The following is a 13,040-nucleotide window of genomic DNA, read 5'->3' on the forward strand; positions in this document are numbered from 1 at the left end:
GAGGGGCTGCGCCACATAAAATGTCACAGCCTCCGGTTTCTAGCTGAGGGTCGTTTCCCGCCTCCACTAGTTTCAGGGACCGGTCTCCGTCATTGGCCTGACCCCTCCACGAAGGTGGATTCGGGCGTGCGGTGGCGACTCGCCCGTCCGCACCCCTGGGATCCCTTCGTTCCTCGTTCCTGGAGCCTTCTCTGCTCCTCTTCCTTCCTTCTCCCTCTTCCTCTGTTACTAGGCCCACATCCGGAGCAGAGCTCATGCAGAGCCCCTGCTCCCTGTCACTTCTGCTCAGACTTCTCTGCACTGAACTAAGATGGTGCCCACCTTTTATACTCTCTTCTCAATGCACCCAGGAACTGCTTCCTCCCTGCTTCTGCACTACAGGGTTCCCCTTGATCGGTTTTCCCTCCCCCCACTCCAGCCAGGGACAGGGACTGTCGTGCCCATCTGAGAGGCATATTGGTCACCCTGCCCCACGGCATTGTGGTGTAATGCATGCAGGTGTCGGGGTCCTGATCCACACTCCATCCTTACCTGAGAGTGAGATATCACACCTCTGGGTGAGGTGCAATACCTCTGTAGCAACCGAGCCTAGGTAACGTATTGCGATACAGGGCCGTGATTTTGGCTATAAAAGGGTCCCCTAGACCCCTACCCCAAGCTTTTTAAGAGAATAATATATGGCGTGCCAGGAGACTCTATGGAATGCTTTCTCAGCATCCAACGAGAGTATCTAATTACAAATTTTTAACTGCATCTAGCCCAGGAAATACTTTGTGCCTAGTAGCAGTGTCTGCTAGTCAGCGGATTATCCCAGTTGTTAAGCAAGCTACACCACCTGTAGTTTGGACACTTAATTCTTTCAAAGGAAATGCTTCGGGACCCCGGGATACTCAGTGAAGAGCATCAGGAGGCACCCCAAGGCATAGGGGCTGGGAATGGCAGTAGGATGCCTTAAGGTGGACCGCCGAGCTCGATCCTTATAAAAGCTTTTTAACTGCAGCAGCTTTAGTGGACGCTACTGGAGCTGGAATTACACGGCTGCTGGCATGAGACTTGCCCTCCAATAGGTCCTTGTAAAAGGATTTAAAGTGTATTCATTCAAATTAGAGAGACAATTTAAATTCAAAAGCATAGACCTGCTTCCACCACATGCGGGCTTGTGCGACCCACCAGAGGACAGGCACCAGCATTGGGAGAGGGGGGCTGGCCGTCAGGGTCCACCGCAGCTCTGGTACAAAGCCGGCGACACGGAGGTCGCACGGGCAGGAAATGACTTGCCGTGTCGGCTTTGCACTTTTTTGGTTTTAGAAGGGCATGACATGCCTATATCTGTGTCTCCCCCTCCTTTTACTCCTCCACCTCTTTTCTTTTCGCATGACTAAATGTACTTTTCCCTTTTCCATGTGTTAGTTGTGTCTTCTGAGCAGTTTGTCAGCTTTTGGACACCTTTGAAGGTGTTTCTATTTGTTTTTGTTTGCCTGCCATTAGTTTTAAAGGTGTTCGACGAACAGTTCGACGAACAGTTTGGCGAACATACGGGTGTTCGACGAACCGGACCGAACTCGAACACTACGGGGGTGGCTCAACACTACTGCAGACGTCCTGCTCACGGCTAACGCCTCTCAGCCACGTGGAGTTTAACTCCTCAGTCCGGTAGCACGCCAGCTGGAGGCACGTGTACCCGTTGGCGTAGTCACACACGCATCCTAGCGCCGCCACTGTAGTCCCTGTGCTGTAACAGGACTATAGATAGTTTTTCTCTGCCTATCTCTCGTGCAGCTAACGGAGATACTGCGAATTGCTATATCCATGCCAGTGTGCAGAAACACGGAAGGGTTTTACATTTAAGTTGGTTATTTTACTTTCTACCCAGGAAGTGTTCGGCATCAGTCCTCCAGGCTGCATCGCGGACCCCGGGTTCGGTTGCGTTCCATTTTAATAAAGTTGTCTGCAACTGCCCCCCTAACAGGCTGGATTGTGCCAGACTTTTCAACACCACCGAATGATAGCAGCATAACATAAACTCAAATCCAGTGTCTGTTTTTGGGAGTTGTATTCCCATGCACCTTTTCACACCCACACATGGGTATATGCTCCCTGATTTTGTGTATTTGCTCTTGTCCTCCTCCTTCTCCTCATCCTATCCTCCACCACTATATGACCAGGGTGACCCTGGTCCGTGGTGCAACACCCACAAAAAATTTTTTTAGGGTGTTTATGATGCCCGTAAAAATTTTTTTTGATACAGTATGTTCTTGTATACCCCCCAGGGGTAAATGTTTGTCAGCCCATACACTTAATGCATGGGCATTACAAGTATAGGAGACCCACTCCTTTCTAATGGGAATATTTTTTTAGGTGGTCCTCCTCCACATCTTTTCAAAGGTGCATTGGAGTGCCTCCCAATTTTTGGCAGCCCTTGCATTCACTGCATAGGCCAACACTATTGGAGACCTACTTCCTAATAATTGGAACATTTTTTCATGAGGCCCTCTAAGTCTCTTCCAAGGGGCATTGGAGTTCCTTCCAATTTTTTTTCAGCCTTTGCATTCACTGCACAGGCCAACACTGTTGGAGACCCACTTCCTAATAATGGGAACATTTTTTCATGAGGCCCTCTATGTCTCTTCCAGGGGGCATTGGAGTGCCTCCCAATTTTTGGCAGCCCTTGCATTCACTGCATAGGCCAACACTATGGAGACCCATTTTCTAATAATGGAACATATTTTTCAGGAGGCCCTCTGACCTGCACATCTCTTCCAAGGGCCATTGGAGTGCCTCCAAATTTTTGGCAACCCTTACATTCACTACATAGGCAAACAGTATGGGAGACCCACTTCCTGATAATGGCAACATTGTTTTCAGGAGGCCCTCCTCTAAGGCTCTTCCAAGGGGTATTGGGGTGCATCCAAATTTTCAAAGGGTTATTGGGGTGCGTCCAAATTTTGGGCAGCCCTGCCACTCACTGCATACGCAATAACAGTATAGAAGACCCACTCTTTAGTAATGGGAACACCAAAACATAGCCGGCTGATGGCTCTCTAAGAATAGTGAGGGCCGACTGCTGGCCCTTTAAGAATAGTAAAGGCCGCCTGATGGCACTATAAAAGTAGGCTTTGTGACTTTCAGAGTCCCTCCTTCATAAATGAAACAGGATGTGTCTGATCATGTCTCACACACCACATGGCCAAATAAGGTTGTTAAATGTAAAAATTTAATTTCCCAGTGAATGCATTTGTCACGGTTGAAAGCGATGCAAAAGTGCAAAAATGCATCAAAAACGCTACGTGTGAACACAGCCCATGGTGTGGAGGAGCATTTTTGTTTTTGGTTATTTATTTTGCCTTATATACAAGTCATTACCCTGGAAAGGATTTTCCTTAACATATTTCCCAGGAAAATCCATTTTGTTTTTGTTTTTGTATGTTTTATTGTGAGTCCATAAAAGTGGCATAATACCTCTGACAACATTGTTGACAGCAGTGACCTGGGAGTCAGAAATTCTTCCAGGGGTCTTTCCCATGCTGTTCCCATGTTACTTGAGCACTGTTCCCATCGATTTGGTCAATTTTTAGGCCCTCTGCAGACCACCAGGGGGAGCCGTCTGAAAAATGCTCGAGTTTCCCATAGACTTACTTTGGGCTCGTTGCTCGGGTCGAGCACCCAAGCATTCCTATTTGCTCGACCCGAGCATCGAGCACCCGAGCATTTTAGTGCTCGCCCATCACTAATGGTAATACATGCACTTGATGGATTTTTGAGATCATGCCATCAAAAATGTCCATATCCAGATCTGTCAATTAGGTAAAGAGAAAGGCATAGATGTATTAAAATCAAGTAGCTGGGAATGTGCACTGAACTGCGCAGATGTCCGAAGTGTAGTGAGCACCATGTTAGTATATTTTAATATAATATTAATATTAAATGCTATGAATACTAGAAGTATGATTTTTTTCAGAGCTACTGTATGTCTGCTTCAAGATGCTGAGCTTTAAAGGGAACATGTCACTTGATTTATGCAGCTCAAACCATGGGCAGCATGAATCAAAGCCAGACGGCAAAGCCAGGTATATTCTCCTTTAAAATGCTAGAAAGAAAATGTAGTTAGACAAACCAGCCAGCGATCATACTCAGAGTCGAGTCTATGCTATAAGAGAGACCTGTCAATCTTCTGAAACGGTGCTAGGGGAAGCATGGAAGTGCTGGACTAGTCTCATCTATCACTATAGTTCCTGGTCAGGCATTACAACTATATAATATCGCTAAAGAAAATATAGTTATAATACCTAAGCTATAGTTATCTGAGGTTAACAGATTTAACTCTTAAAATAGTTAAACCTGTTAACATAAATGATTTAAGAAATTAAATCCAACAACGTAGAACATGGTGCTTTACGTAGAACATGCCCATGGTTTGGGCAGCAAGAATCAAGAGACAGGATCCATTTTAATAGTTATTTTATGCTACAGACTGCCTTTAGAATGGTAGAGAACTGTTCGTAGATAACAGAGCTGATAATTTCAAATCTCATCTGTTGTTTTGTAACCTTAATTTTAAACAGAAGAAAATAGTAGAAAATGGTGGAAAACATTTATGTACATCATCACAGCCCATTTTACTTATTTAATATTTAATTTGCTTGTGTAGTTTATTTTATTTCCCATTCTTGATAAACTCAATTTATTCAATACTATTGTACCCAACTGCTTTGCATATTAGATATAAATTGTTTAGTAGGCTCACTTATCCAGCACAATAACAACACATTTTATTGTACAATATTATTTTATTCTATTATTGTTTTAATAAAAAACAAAAAAGGAATACTTTCAGATTTAAGTAGAAATTAAATATCCCATCATATTCCAGTCCATCACATGCTTCACCTTAAATTCCTTTTTCAATGTGTATGGTCTCTGTTGTTTCAGGTACCATCATCAGATGGGAGAGGTATAGGGGTGCTTTCCAAAAGCATTTGCAGACATAAGAGAGTTAAACCTGTTAACCTCAATGTTTTAATAAACAAAAATCCACAACCTAAGAGACATGGGGCTTTAAAAGACTCATGTTTTATCATGCAGTCCATTCCTGACTACCCATCCCCAAAGGAAAAAAAAATTGAAAATAAAACAAAAAACAAAACGGAAGATTATTACCCCTAGTTGTCATTTACAGCTATATACTACAGCAGGAAGTGTCCTGAGTAAGATTAAAAATGCATTTCACTGTGATAGCATAGACTATTATTCCAAAGGTTATTTCTGCCCTTGAACCAGCAAGGAACGTATAATTAGGTTCTCAGCAGTTCTCAATTTCATCCAAGTTCTTTGGATATGATGACATGTCAAAGTTCTTGCCTATGAATGGCATAATTCAAGAAAATCCTCAGAAAAAGGAGATGGCATCTTAGATATCAAAATGGCTGACTCTTGTAGCCCAATTGCATTCCACCCTTTGTGATTCCACATAGTTTAATTGATCTTTAAGAGTTTTTATAAATGTTGAACTTTTGTAGTATTGTCATGTTTATATGTTCAAAAATCCACTGCTGTGTCTCAGACAGAGGGTCACATCTGTTCATGAACAATTTTTTTTCAGCCGGATTACAATCGACACAGCTGTTGCTTACGGGATGAAACAACGTTTTATCCTAAGGATAAAAGAAAAAAAAAAGAAAAGTTTAGTTTGCATATTAATCAAGCAAAACTGAGTACAAAAAATAATTGTACATGTCTTATCTAAAAAACAGCACAGATATAAGCATTTTTCTGCATTTTCATTGTGTACTAATTTTACTGTATGCAAGGGAGTCTGGCCGGTGGGACCCCTATGATCCTGAGAATCATACTCCAAAATGTCATGTAAGGATGAAGAGGTGTCCAAAAATGTATGATTCTGATCAATTCATTATATTTGGGACTTCAGGTAACAATTGTTCTTAGCTAGTGATGAGCGAGCACTAAAATGCTTGGGTACTCATTGTTCGAGTCGAGCAAATTGGAATGCTCGAGTGCTCGGACCGAGTAACGAGACCAATGTAAGTCTATGGGATACTCAAGCATTTTTTCCGGTGGCTCCCCCCGGTGGTCTGCAGAGGGAATAAAAATTGCCCAAATCAATGGGAACAGTGCTCAAATGACATGGGATCAGCATGGGGTAGACCCCTGGTAGCATTTCGGACACCCAGGTCACTGCTGTCAACAATGTTGTCAGAGGTATTACGGCGGTTTTACTGACTCACAATAAAACATGCAAAAACTAAACCAAAATGGATTTTCCTGGGAAATACAGTACAGACCAAAAGTTTGGACACACCTTCTCATTTAAAGATTTTTCTGTATTTTCATGACTTTGAAAATTGTACATTCACACTGAAGGCATCAAAACTTTGAATTAACACATGTGGAATTATATACTTAACAAAAAAGTGTGAAACAACTGAAAATATGTCTTATATTCTAGATTCTTCAAAGTAGCCACCTTTTGCTTTGATGACTGCTTTGCACACTCTTAGCATTCTCTTGGACGGGCCCACCAGAGAATCGTAGACTCCTCCGGTGGGGCCTGGCTTCTCCTGCAGGAGAGCTCATAGTGCCGAGGTGAGGCCGTGATAATTATAGAGGCCACCATTTGCTTAGTTTTCTGTTACTTGAAATGCAAGCGCAAGTATGCAGCCAGCCACCCACCCACCCACAGGCCGCAATCGTACACTGCCAGATTTCTGGGCAGATGCTTGCACTTGAAATATGGCCTTTTAGGCTCATGGAGGCGGAAGCTGTCCATAACCTCATGTTGGCGGCGGCCGGGTGTCCATGCTCGGTCCCCAGCCGCCACTATTTCTCACGGTGTCATCTCTGCCTTCCACAAGCGCGGGTCCCACAACATTACCCGTGCCCTCCCCAGTGCACTTACTGGGAAGGACCGCCTAACCACAAACCCGTGGACAAGTGAATGTGGCCAGGGACAGCACGGAGCCAGTTTACATTAAAAATGCAGCCATAGAGTGTCCGGGAACCTTCCCACACCATTTTCTTAGCCAGGGTTTCTTCTTGGTAGGGTTGGATGGGCTCACCAGAGATTCCTCGGGTGGGCCCTGGCTTCTTCATGAGGAGAGTTCATGATAGGCGCAAACTTTTCTTCTGCTATGAGACTCTTGAACGGGGGAGAAAGGTGAGCCCTCAGAATCAAATCCTCTCGTGGGCCCAATGTTTTTCAGTCAGACATTGCTTTTCAGCGAGAGTTGTATTTCACTACAGCCACATTCTTTAGCTCGGTGAAAGGACTGGCTGGCATAGAGGGAAACTGCATCTTCTCCGGGTGTCATTTCTCCCAGGAAGTCCGCTAATGCAGCATGTTGCATAAGCACTGGCAGCCAGTCCAACATCAGCTCGCACTTGTCGGTGGTGCTTTGACACACAAACATCTTTCTTTACGCCTTTAATTTCATGACTACAGAGTAGGGAAATGGCATGATCTTCAATGTGGTTTGAGAAATAACATGCATAAGCACGTCCAATCCACAACAAAAAAGCAGCCATAAAGTGTCCGGGAACCTTCCCACACATTTTCTTAGCCAGGGCTGCTTCTCAGCAGGGTGGGACGGGCCCACCAGAGAACCGGAGACTCCTCCGGTGGGCCCTGGCTTCTCTTTCAGAAGAGTTCATAGTGCCAAGGTGAGGCCATGATGATGATAGAGGCCACCATCTGCTTAGTTTTCTGTTACTTGGAATGCAAGAGCAAGTATGCTGCCAGCCACCCACCCCCAGGCCGCAATAGTAAACTGCTAGATTTCTGGGCATCTGCGTGCACTTGAAATGTGGCCTTTTAAGCTCATGGAGGTGGAAGCTGTCCATAACTTCATGTTGGCGGCGGCCGAATGTCCATGCTCGGTCCCCAGCCGCCACTATTTCTCCCGGTGTCATCTCTGCCTTCCACAAGCGCGGGTCCCACAACCTTACCCCTGCCCTCCCCATTGCACTTACTGGGAAGGACTGCCTAACCACAAACACGTGGACAAGTGAATGTGGCCAGGGACGGTACGGAGCCAGTTTACATTAAAAATGAAGCCATAGAGTGTCCGGGAACCTTCCCACACCATTTTCTTAGCAAGAGTTTCTTCTTGGCAGGGTTGGATGGGCTCACCAGAGAATCCTCGGGTGGGCCCTGGCTTCTCCATGAGGAGAGTTCATGATAGGCGCAAACTTTTCAGCTTCTATGAGACTCTTGAGCGGGGGAGAAAGGTGGGCCCTCAGAATCAAATCCTCTCGTGGGCCCAATGTTTTTCAGTCTGACATTGCTTTTCAGTGAGAGTTGTATTTCACTACAGCCACATCCTTTAGCTCGGTGAAAGGACTGGCTGGCAAAGAGGGAAACTGCATCTACTCCGGGTGTCATTTCTCCCAGGAAGTCCGCTAATGCAGCTTGTTGCATAAGCACTGGCAGCCAGTCCAACATCTGCTCGCACTTGTCGGTGGTGCTTTGACACACAAACATCTTTCTTTACGCCTTTAAATTCATGACTAAAGAGTTGGGCAATGGCATGATCAGCAATGTGGTTTTGAGAAATAACATGCATAAGCACGTCCAATCCACAATAAAAAAGCAGCCATAGAGTGTCCAGGAACCTTCCCACACATTTTTCTTAGCCAGACCTGCTTCTCGGCAGGGTGGGACGAGCCCACCAGAGAACCGGAGACTCCTCCGGTGGACCCTGGCTTCTCTTTCAGAAGAGTTCATAGTGCCAAGATGAGGCCACGATGATGATAGAGGCCACCATCTGCTTAGTTTTCTGTTACTTGGAATGCAAGAGCAAGTATGCTGCCATCCACCCACCCACCCACAGGCCGCAATAGTGAACTGCTAGATTTCTTGGCAGCTGCTTGCACTTGAAATGTGGCCTTTTAAGCTCATGGAGGCGGAAGCTGTCCACAACCTCATGGTGGTGGTGGCCGGGTGTACAGACACGGTCCCCAGCCGCCACTATTTCTCCCGGTATCGTCTCCACCTTCTACAAGCACGGGTCCCTGAACATTACTGTTAGTAATTTTCTGTGGGTATCTGCTTGCCTCCTACCAGCCTGGAATATTTCCAGTCAACTATGGTATGACGCCATGGTATTAGCACTGCCCCCAGTACCAATAGCAAAGCCATCTCCAATTTCCTTCTCAGGAATTTTATTTGGTAGACTGAGTGGCTGCCCAAATCCATTAGTTTCTCAAAAAGTAGCTGAAGATAGAGTGGCAGTATGGGCAAGTTTCTCCAGCCTGTTAGATATCACAGGGTGAACAGCAGCACATTAGCTCAGTGGTTAGCACTCAAGCCTTGCAGCGCTGGGATCCTGGGTTCAAATACCAGCAAGGACTACATCTGTAAGGATTTTGTTTGCCTGGGTTTCCTCCTCCGTAAAAAAAAGCAGCCATAGAGTGTCCGAGAACTTTCCCACACATTTTTTTTAGCCAGGACTGCTTCTCGGCAGGGTTGGATGGTTCCACCAGAGAATCCTCTGGTGGGCCCTGGCTTCTCCATCAGGAGAGTTCATGAAAGCACAAACTTTGCAGCTGTTTTAGTGCTCTTGAGTGGGGGAGAAAGGTGAGCCCTCAAAATCAAATCTTCTGATGGGCCCAATGTTTTTCAGTCTGAAGCTGCTTCTCAGTGGGAGTTGTATTTCACCACAGCCATATTCTTTAGCTCGGTGAAAGGACTGGAATAGAGGGAAATCAAATCTACTCTGACCATGCCTGCCTGTATGTTAAGCAGTGAGAGCCACAGATAAGGCTGCTGTGTTACAGCTTTCAACAACTCTGCAGCGGTAGGTGGTTTGTCACCTAAGCATTAAGCATGTTATCTTCAGCACAGCCTGTTGCCGCTTGGCCAAGGCAGTGCTGCAGTGCTTTCAGCTTGTCACTGATGAGGTAATTTCGGAGATGGAGGCCAAACTGGAGGAGGAGGTGCAGGAGATGAACAATGTGATAACATTGTGGTTACATTGGAGAGTCTGGTTTTTATACTAAAGAAAGATCCTACTGTGTTTTTATTTACTTATTTTTTTACGGCATTTTTTAAGACAAATGCATTCACACGGAAATGTCATTTTAACATTTTACAACCTTATCTGGTCATGTGGTGTGTGACACATCATCAGGCACATCCTGTTTCATTTATGATGGAGGGACTCTGAAAGTCACAAAGCCTATTTTTATAGGGCCATCAGGCGGCCCTTACTATTCTTAAAGGGCCAGCAGTCATCCCTCACTATTGTTAGAGAGCCATTAGCCGGCTATGCTTTGTTGTTCCCATTAACAAGTGGGTCTTCTATACTGTTATTGCGTATGCAGTGACTGCAAGGGCTGCCCAAAATTCAGACGCAGCCCAATACCCCTTTGAAGAGACATAGAGGAGGGTGTCAGTAAGAAAAATATTCCCATTATAAAGGAGCGAGTATCCTATAGTGGTAATGCCCATGCTGTGACTGCAAGGGCTGTCAAAATTTGGGAAAAACTCCACTAACAATTTAAACACACATAGAGCTGGGCCACAGTAACGAGTATGACATGTTACCATAAGAAAGGAGTGGGTCTGCTAATCAGTTATAGGGCATGCAGTGAGTGCAACGGCTGCCAAAATTTAGGAAAAACCCTACTAACATTTTAAAGGCACATAGAGCTGGGCCACAACAACAACATTTTCCCATTAGAAAGGAAAGGGTCTGCTATACAGTTATAGGGTATGCAGTATATGCAACGGCTGTGAAAAAATTTAAGTAACTCCAATTCCCCTTGCAAGAGATGTAAAGGTCGGAGGGCCTCCTGCAAAAAATGCTCCCATTATTAGGAAGTGTGTCTCCCATACTGTTTGCCTATGCAGTGAAGCAACGGCTGCCAACAATTTGGAGGAACTCTAATGTCCCTTGCAAGAGACGTAGAGGTCGGAGGGCCTCCTGCAAAATATGCTCCAATTATTAGGAAGTGGGTCTCCCATACTGTTTGCCTATGCAGTGAAGCAATGGCTGCAAAAGATTTGGAGGAACTCCAATGTCCCTTGCAAGAGACGTAGATATGTTGATAGGGCCTCGTGAAAACAATGTTTCCATTTTTAGGAAGTGTGTATACCATACTGTTTGCCTATGCAGTGAAGCAATGACTGCAAAAAATTTGGAGGAACCCCAATGCCCGTTGCAAGAGACGCAGAGGTCGGAGCGCCTCCTGAAAAAAAATGCTGCCATTATAAGGAAGTGGGTCTCCCATACTGTTTGTCTATGCAATGAAGCAACAGCTGCCAAAGATTTGGAGGAACTCGAATGTCCCTTGCAAGAGACGTAGATATGTTGATATGTTACATATTGTGGTGATATGGTGGTGGAGGATGAGGATGCGGAGAAGGAGGAGGATGAGAGCAAATAGACAAAATCAGGAAGCGTATACCCATGTCTGGGTGTGAAGACAGAGGTGCATGGGAATAAAGTTAGACCTCCCAGAAAAAAGACACTGTATTTGAGTTTATGTTATGCTGCTATCATTCGGTGGTGTTGAGACATCTGGCCCAATCCAGCCCTTGTTAATTTTTATAAGAGTCAGCCTGTCAACATTTTCAGTTGACATGCGGATGCACCTATCGGTTATAATTCCACCGGCGGCACTAAAAACCCACTTTGACAAAACGCTAGCGGCAGGGCAGGCCAGGACCTCCAAGGCGTAAAGAGCCAGTTCATGCCACATATCCAGCTTGGATACCCAATAATTATAAGGCACAGAGGCATCACGGAGGACTTTGGTACGGTCGGTAAAGTACGCCCTCACTATCTTCCGAAACTTTTCATTCCTTGAGAGAGTACCCCGTACATCAGGGCTTGTGCGATAGGAGGGTCTGAGAAAACTGTCCCAGAACTTTGACAGTGCTCCTCTGCTTCTGCTGGATTGCATTTGTGTCTCTCTCGCCTGTACTCCTTGGTTGTCCAACGAACTGTGACCTCTGCCACCAGCGTTTTCAGATGGGAATTTTTTTAATAATTCCGCAACGAGTGCTTTCTCGTACTGCACCATTTTATTATGCCTGTCCTGCCAGGAAATAAGAGACAGAAAGTTCTCCTTGTAGCATGGGTCTAGAAGTGTCACCAACCAATAATGACTGTCACCCAAATTTTGGACAGAGCAAGGGTCACAGGAAAGGTAGCGTAACATAAACCCAGCCATGTGTGCCAGACTTCAAAGAGGCAAGACTTCCATGTCCTCACCAAGAAGACGACTGACCATGCTCTCCTCCTAATCCTCTTCCTCCTTCTCCCTGTCATCAGGCCATCCACGCTGAACAGATGGTATGACAGTCGTGCAGGTAGTACCGTCTATAGGAAACTAGCTCCTGTTCTTCCTCCTCCTCCTCCTCTTCCTCATTGTCACCCAATCCATTCACCCTGTAATCACACTGTATGGTTCCTTGCTCCATCTCATCGTGCTCAGCCTGCAATGCATCCTCTTTAATTATGAGCAAAGAGCATTTCAGAGGACAGAAAAGCGGGATGGTGATGCTAATTATGGCGTCATCACAGCTCACCATCTTGGTGGGGTCCTCAAAGATTTGGAGGATGGTACATATGTCTGACATCCATGTCCATTCCTGAGGTCTTATGTGTGGAGTCTGACCTGAATACCGGCAGCCTTGTTGATGCTGGTAGTCAACAACTGCCCTCTTCTGCTCACAAATCCTTCCCAACATTTGCAATGCAGAGTTCCAAGGCATGGGGACATCGCAGATCATTTGGTGAGCTGGAAGCTGCAAATTCTGCTGAAACACGGCAAGGGCGGCGGAAGTTGTAGCTGACTTTCTAAAATGGGCACACAGGCGGTGCACTATGACAAGCAGATCCGACAGATAGGGGTAGGTTTTGATAAACCGCTGAACCACAAGGTTAAGCACATGGGCCAGGCATGGTACCTGTGTGAGCTCGCCTCACCTCAGAGCTGCCACTAGGTTCCGGCCATTGTCACACACGATCATGCCTGGCTGTAGGTTCAGCAGTGTCAGCCACAGATCTGCCTGCTGTTTC

At 45.6% G+C, this 13,040-nt stretch overlaps 1 protein-coding gene across 2 annotated transcripts in view; it reads right to left on the bottom strand.

Moving 5' to 3' along the window:
• Positions 1–4,767: 4,767 nt before the first annotated feature.
• The window catches only part of GALNTL6 (polypeptide N-acetylgalactosaminyltransferase like 6), a 3,351,701-nt gene continuing 3,343,428 nt past the window's right edge, over positions 4,768–13,040 (bottom strand). For both annotated transcript variants that reach the window (XM_073656298.1, XM_073656306.1), the window contains one exon: positions 4,768–5,651. In XM_073656298.1, the coding sequence (XP_073512399.1) occupies positions 5,484–5,651 (168 nt within the window). In that variant the 3' untranslated portion in view covers positions 4,768–5,483. The remainder of the gene's footprint in view (positions 5,652–13,040) is intronic.

Source organism: Phyllobates terribilis, unplaced genomic scaffold (assembly GCF_046119375.1).
Source record: "Phyllobates terribilis strain yellow unplaced genomic scaffold, ASM4611937v1 Scaffold_1__5_contigs__length_1240528914, whole genome shotgun sequence".
NCBI classification, from domain to species: Eukaryota; Metazoa; Chordata; class Amphibia; order Anura; family Dendrobatidae; genus Phyllobates; species Phyllobates terribilis.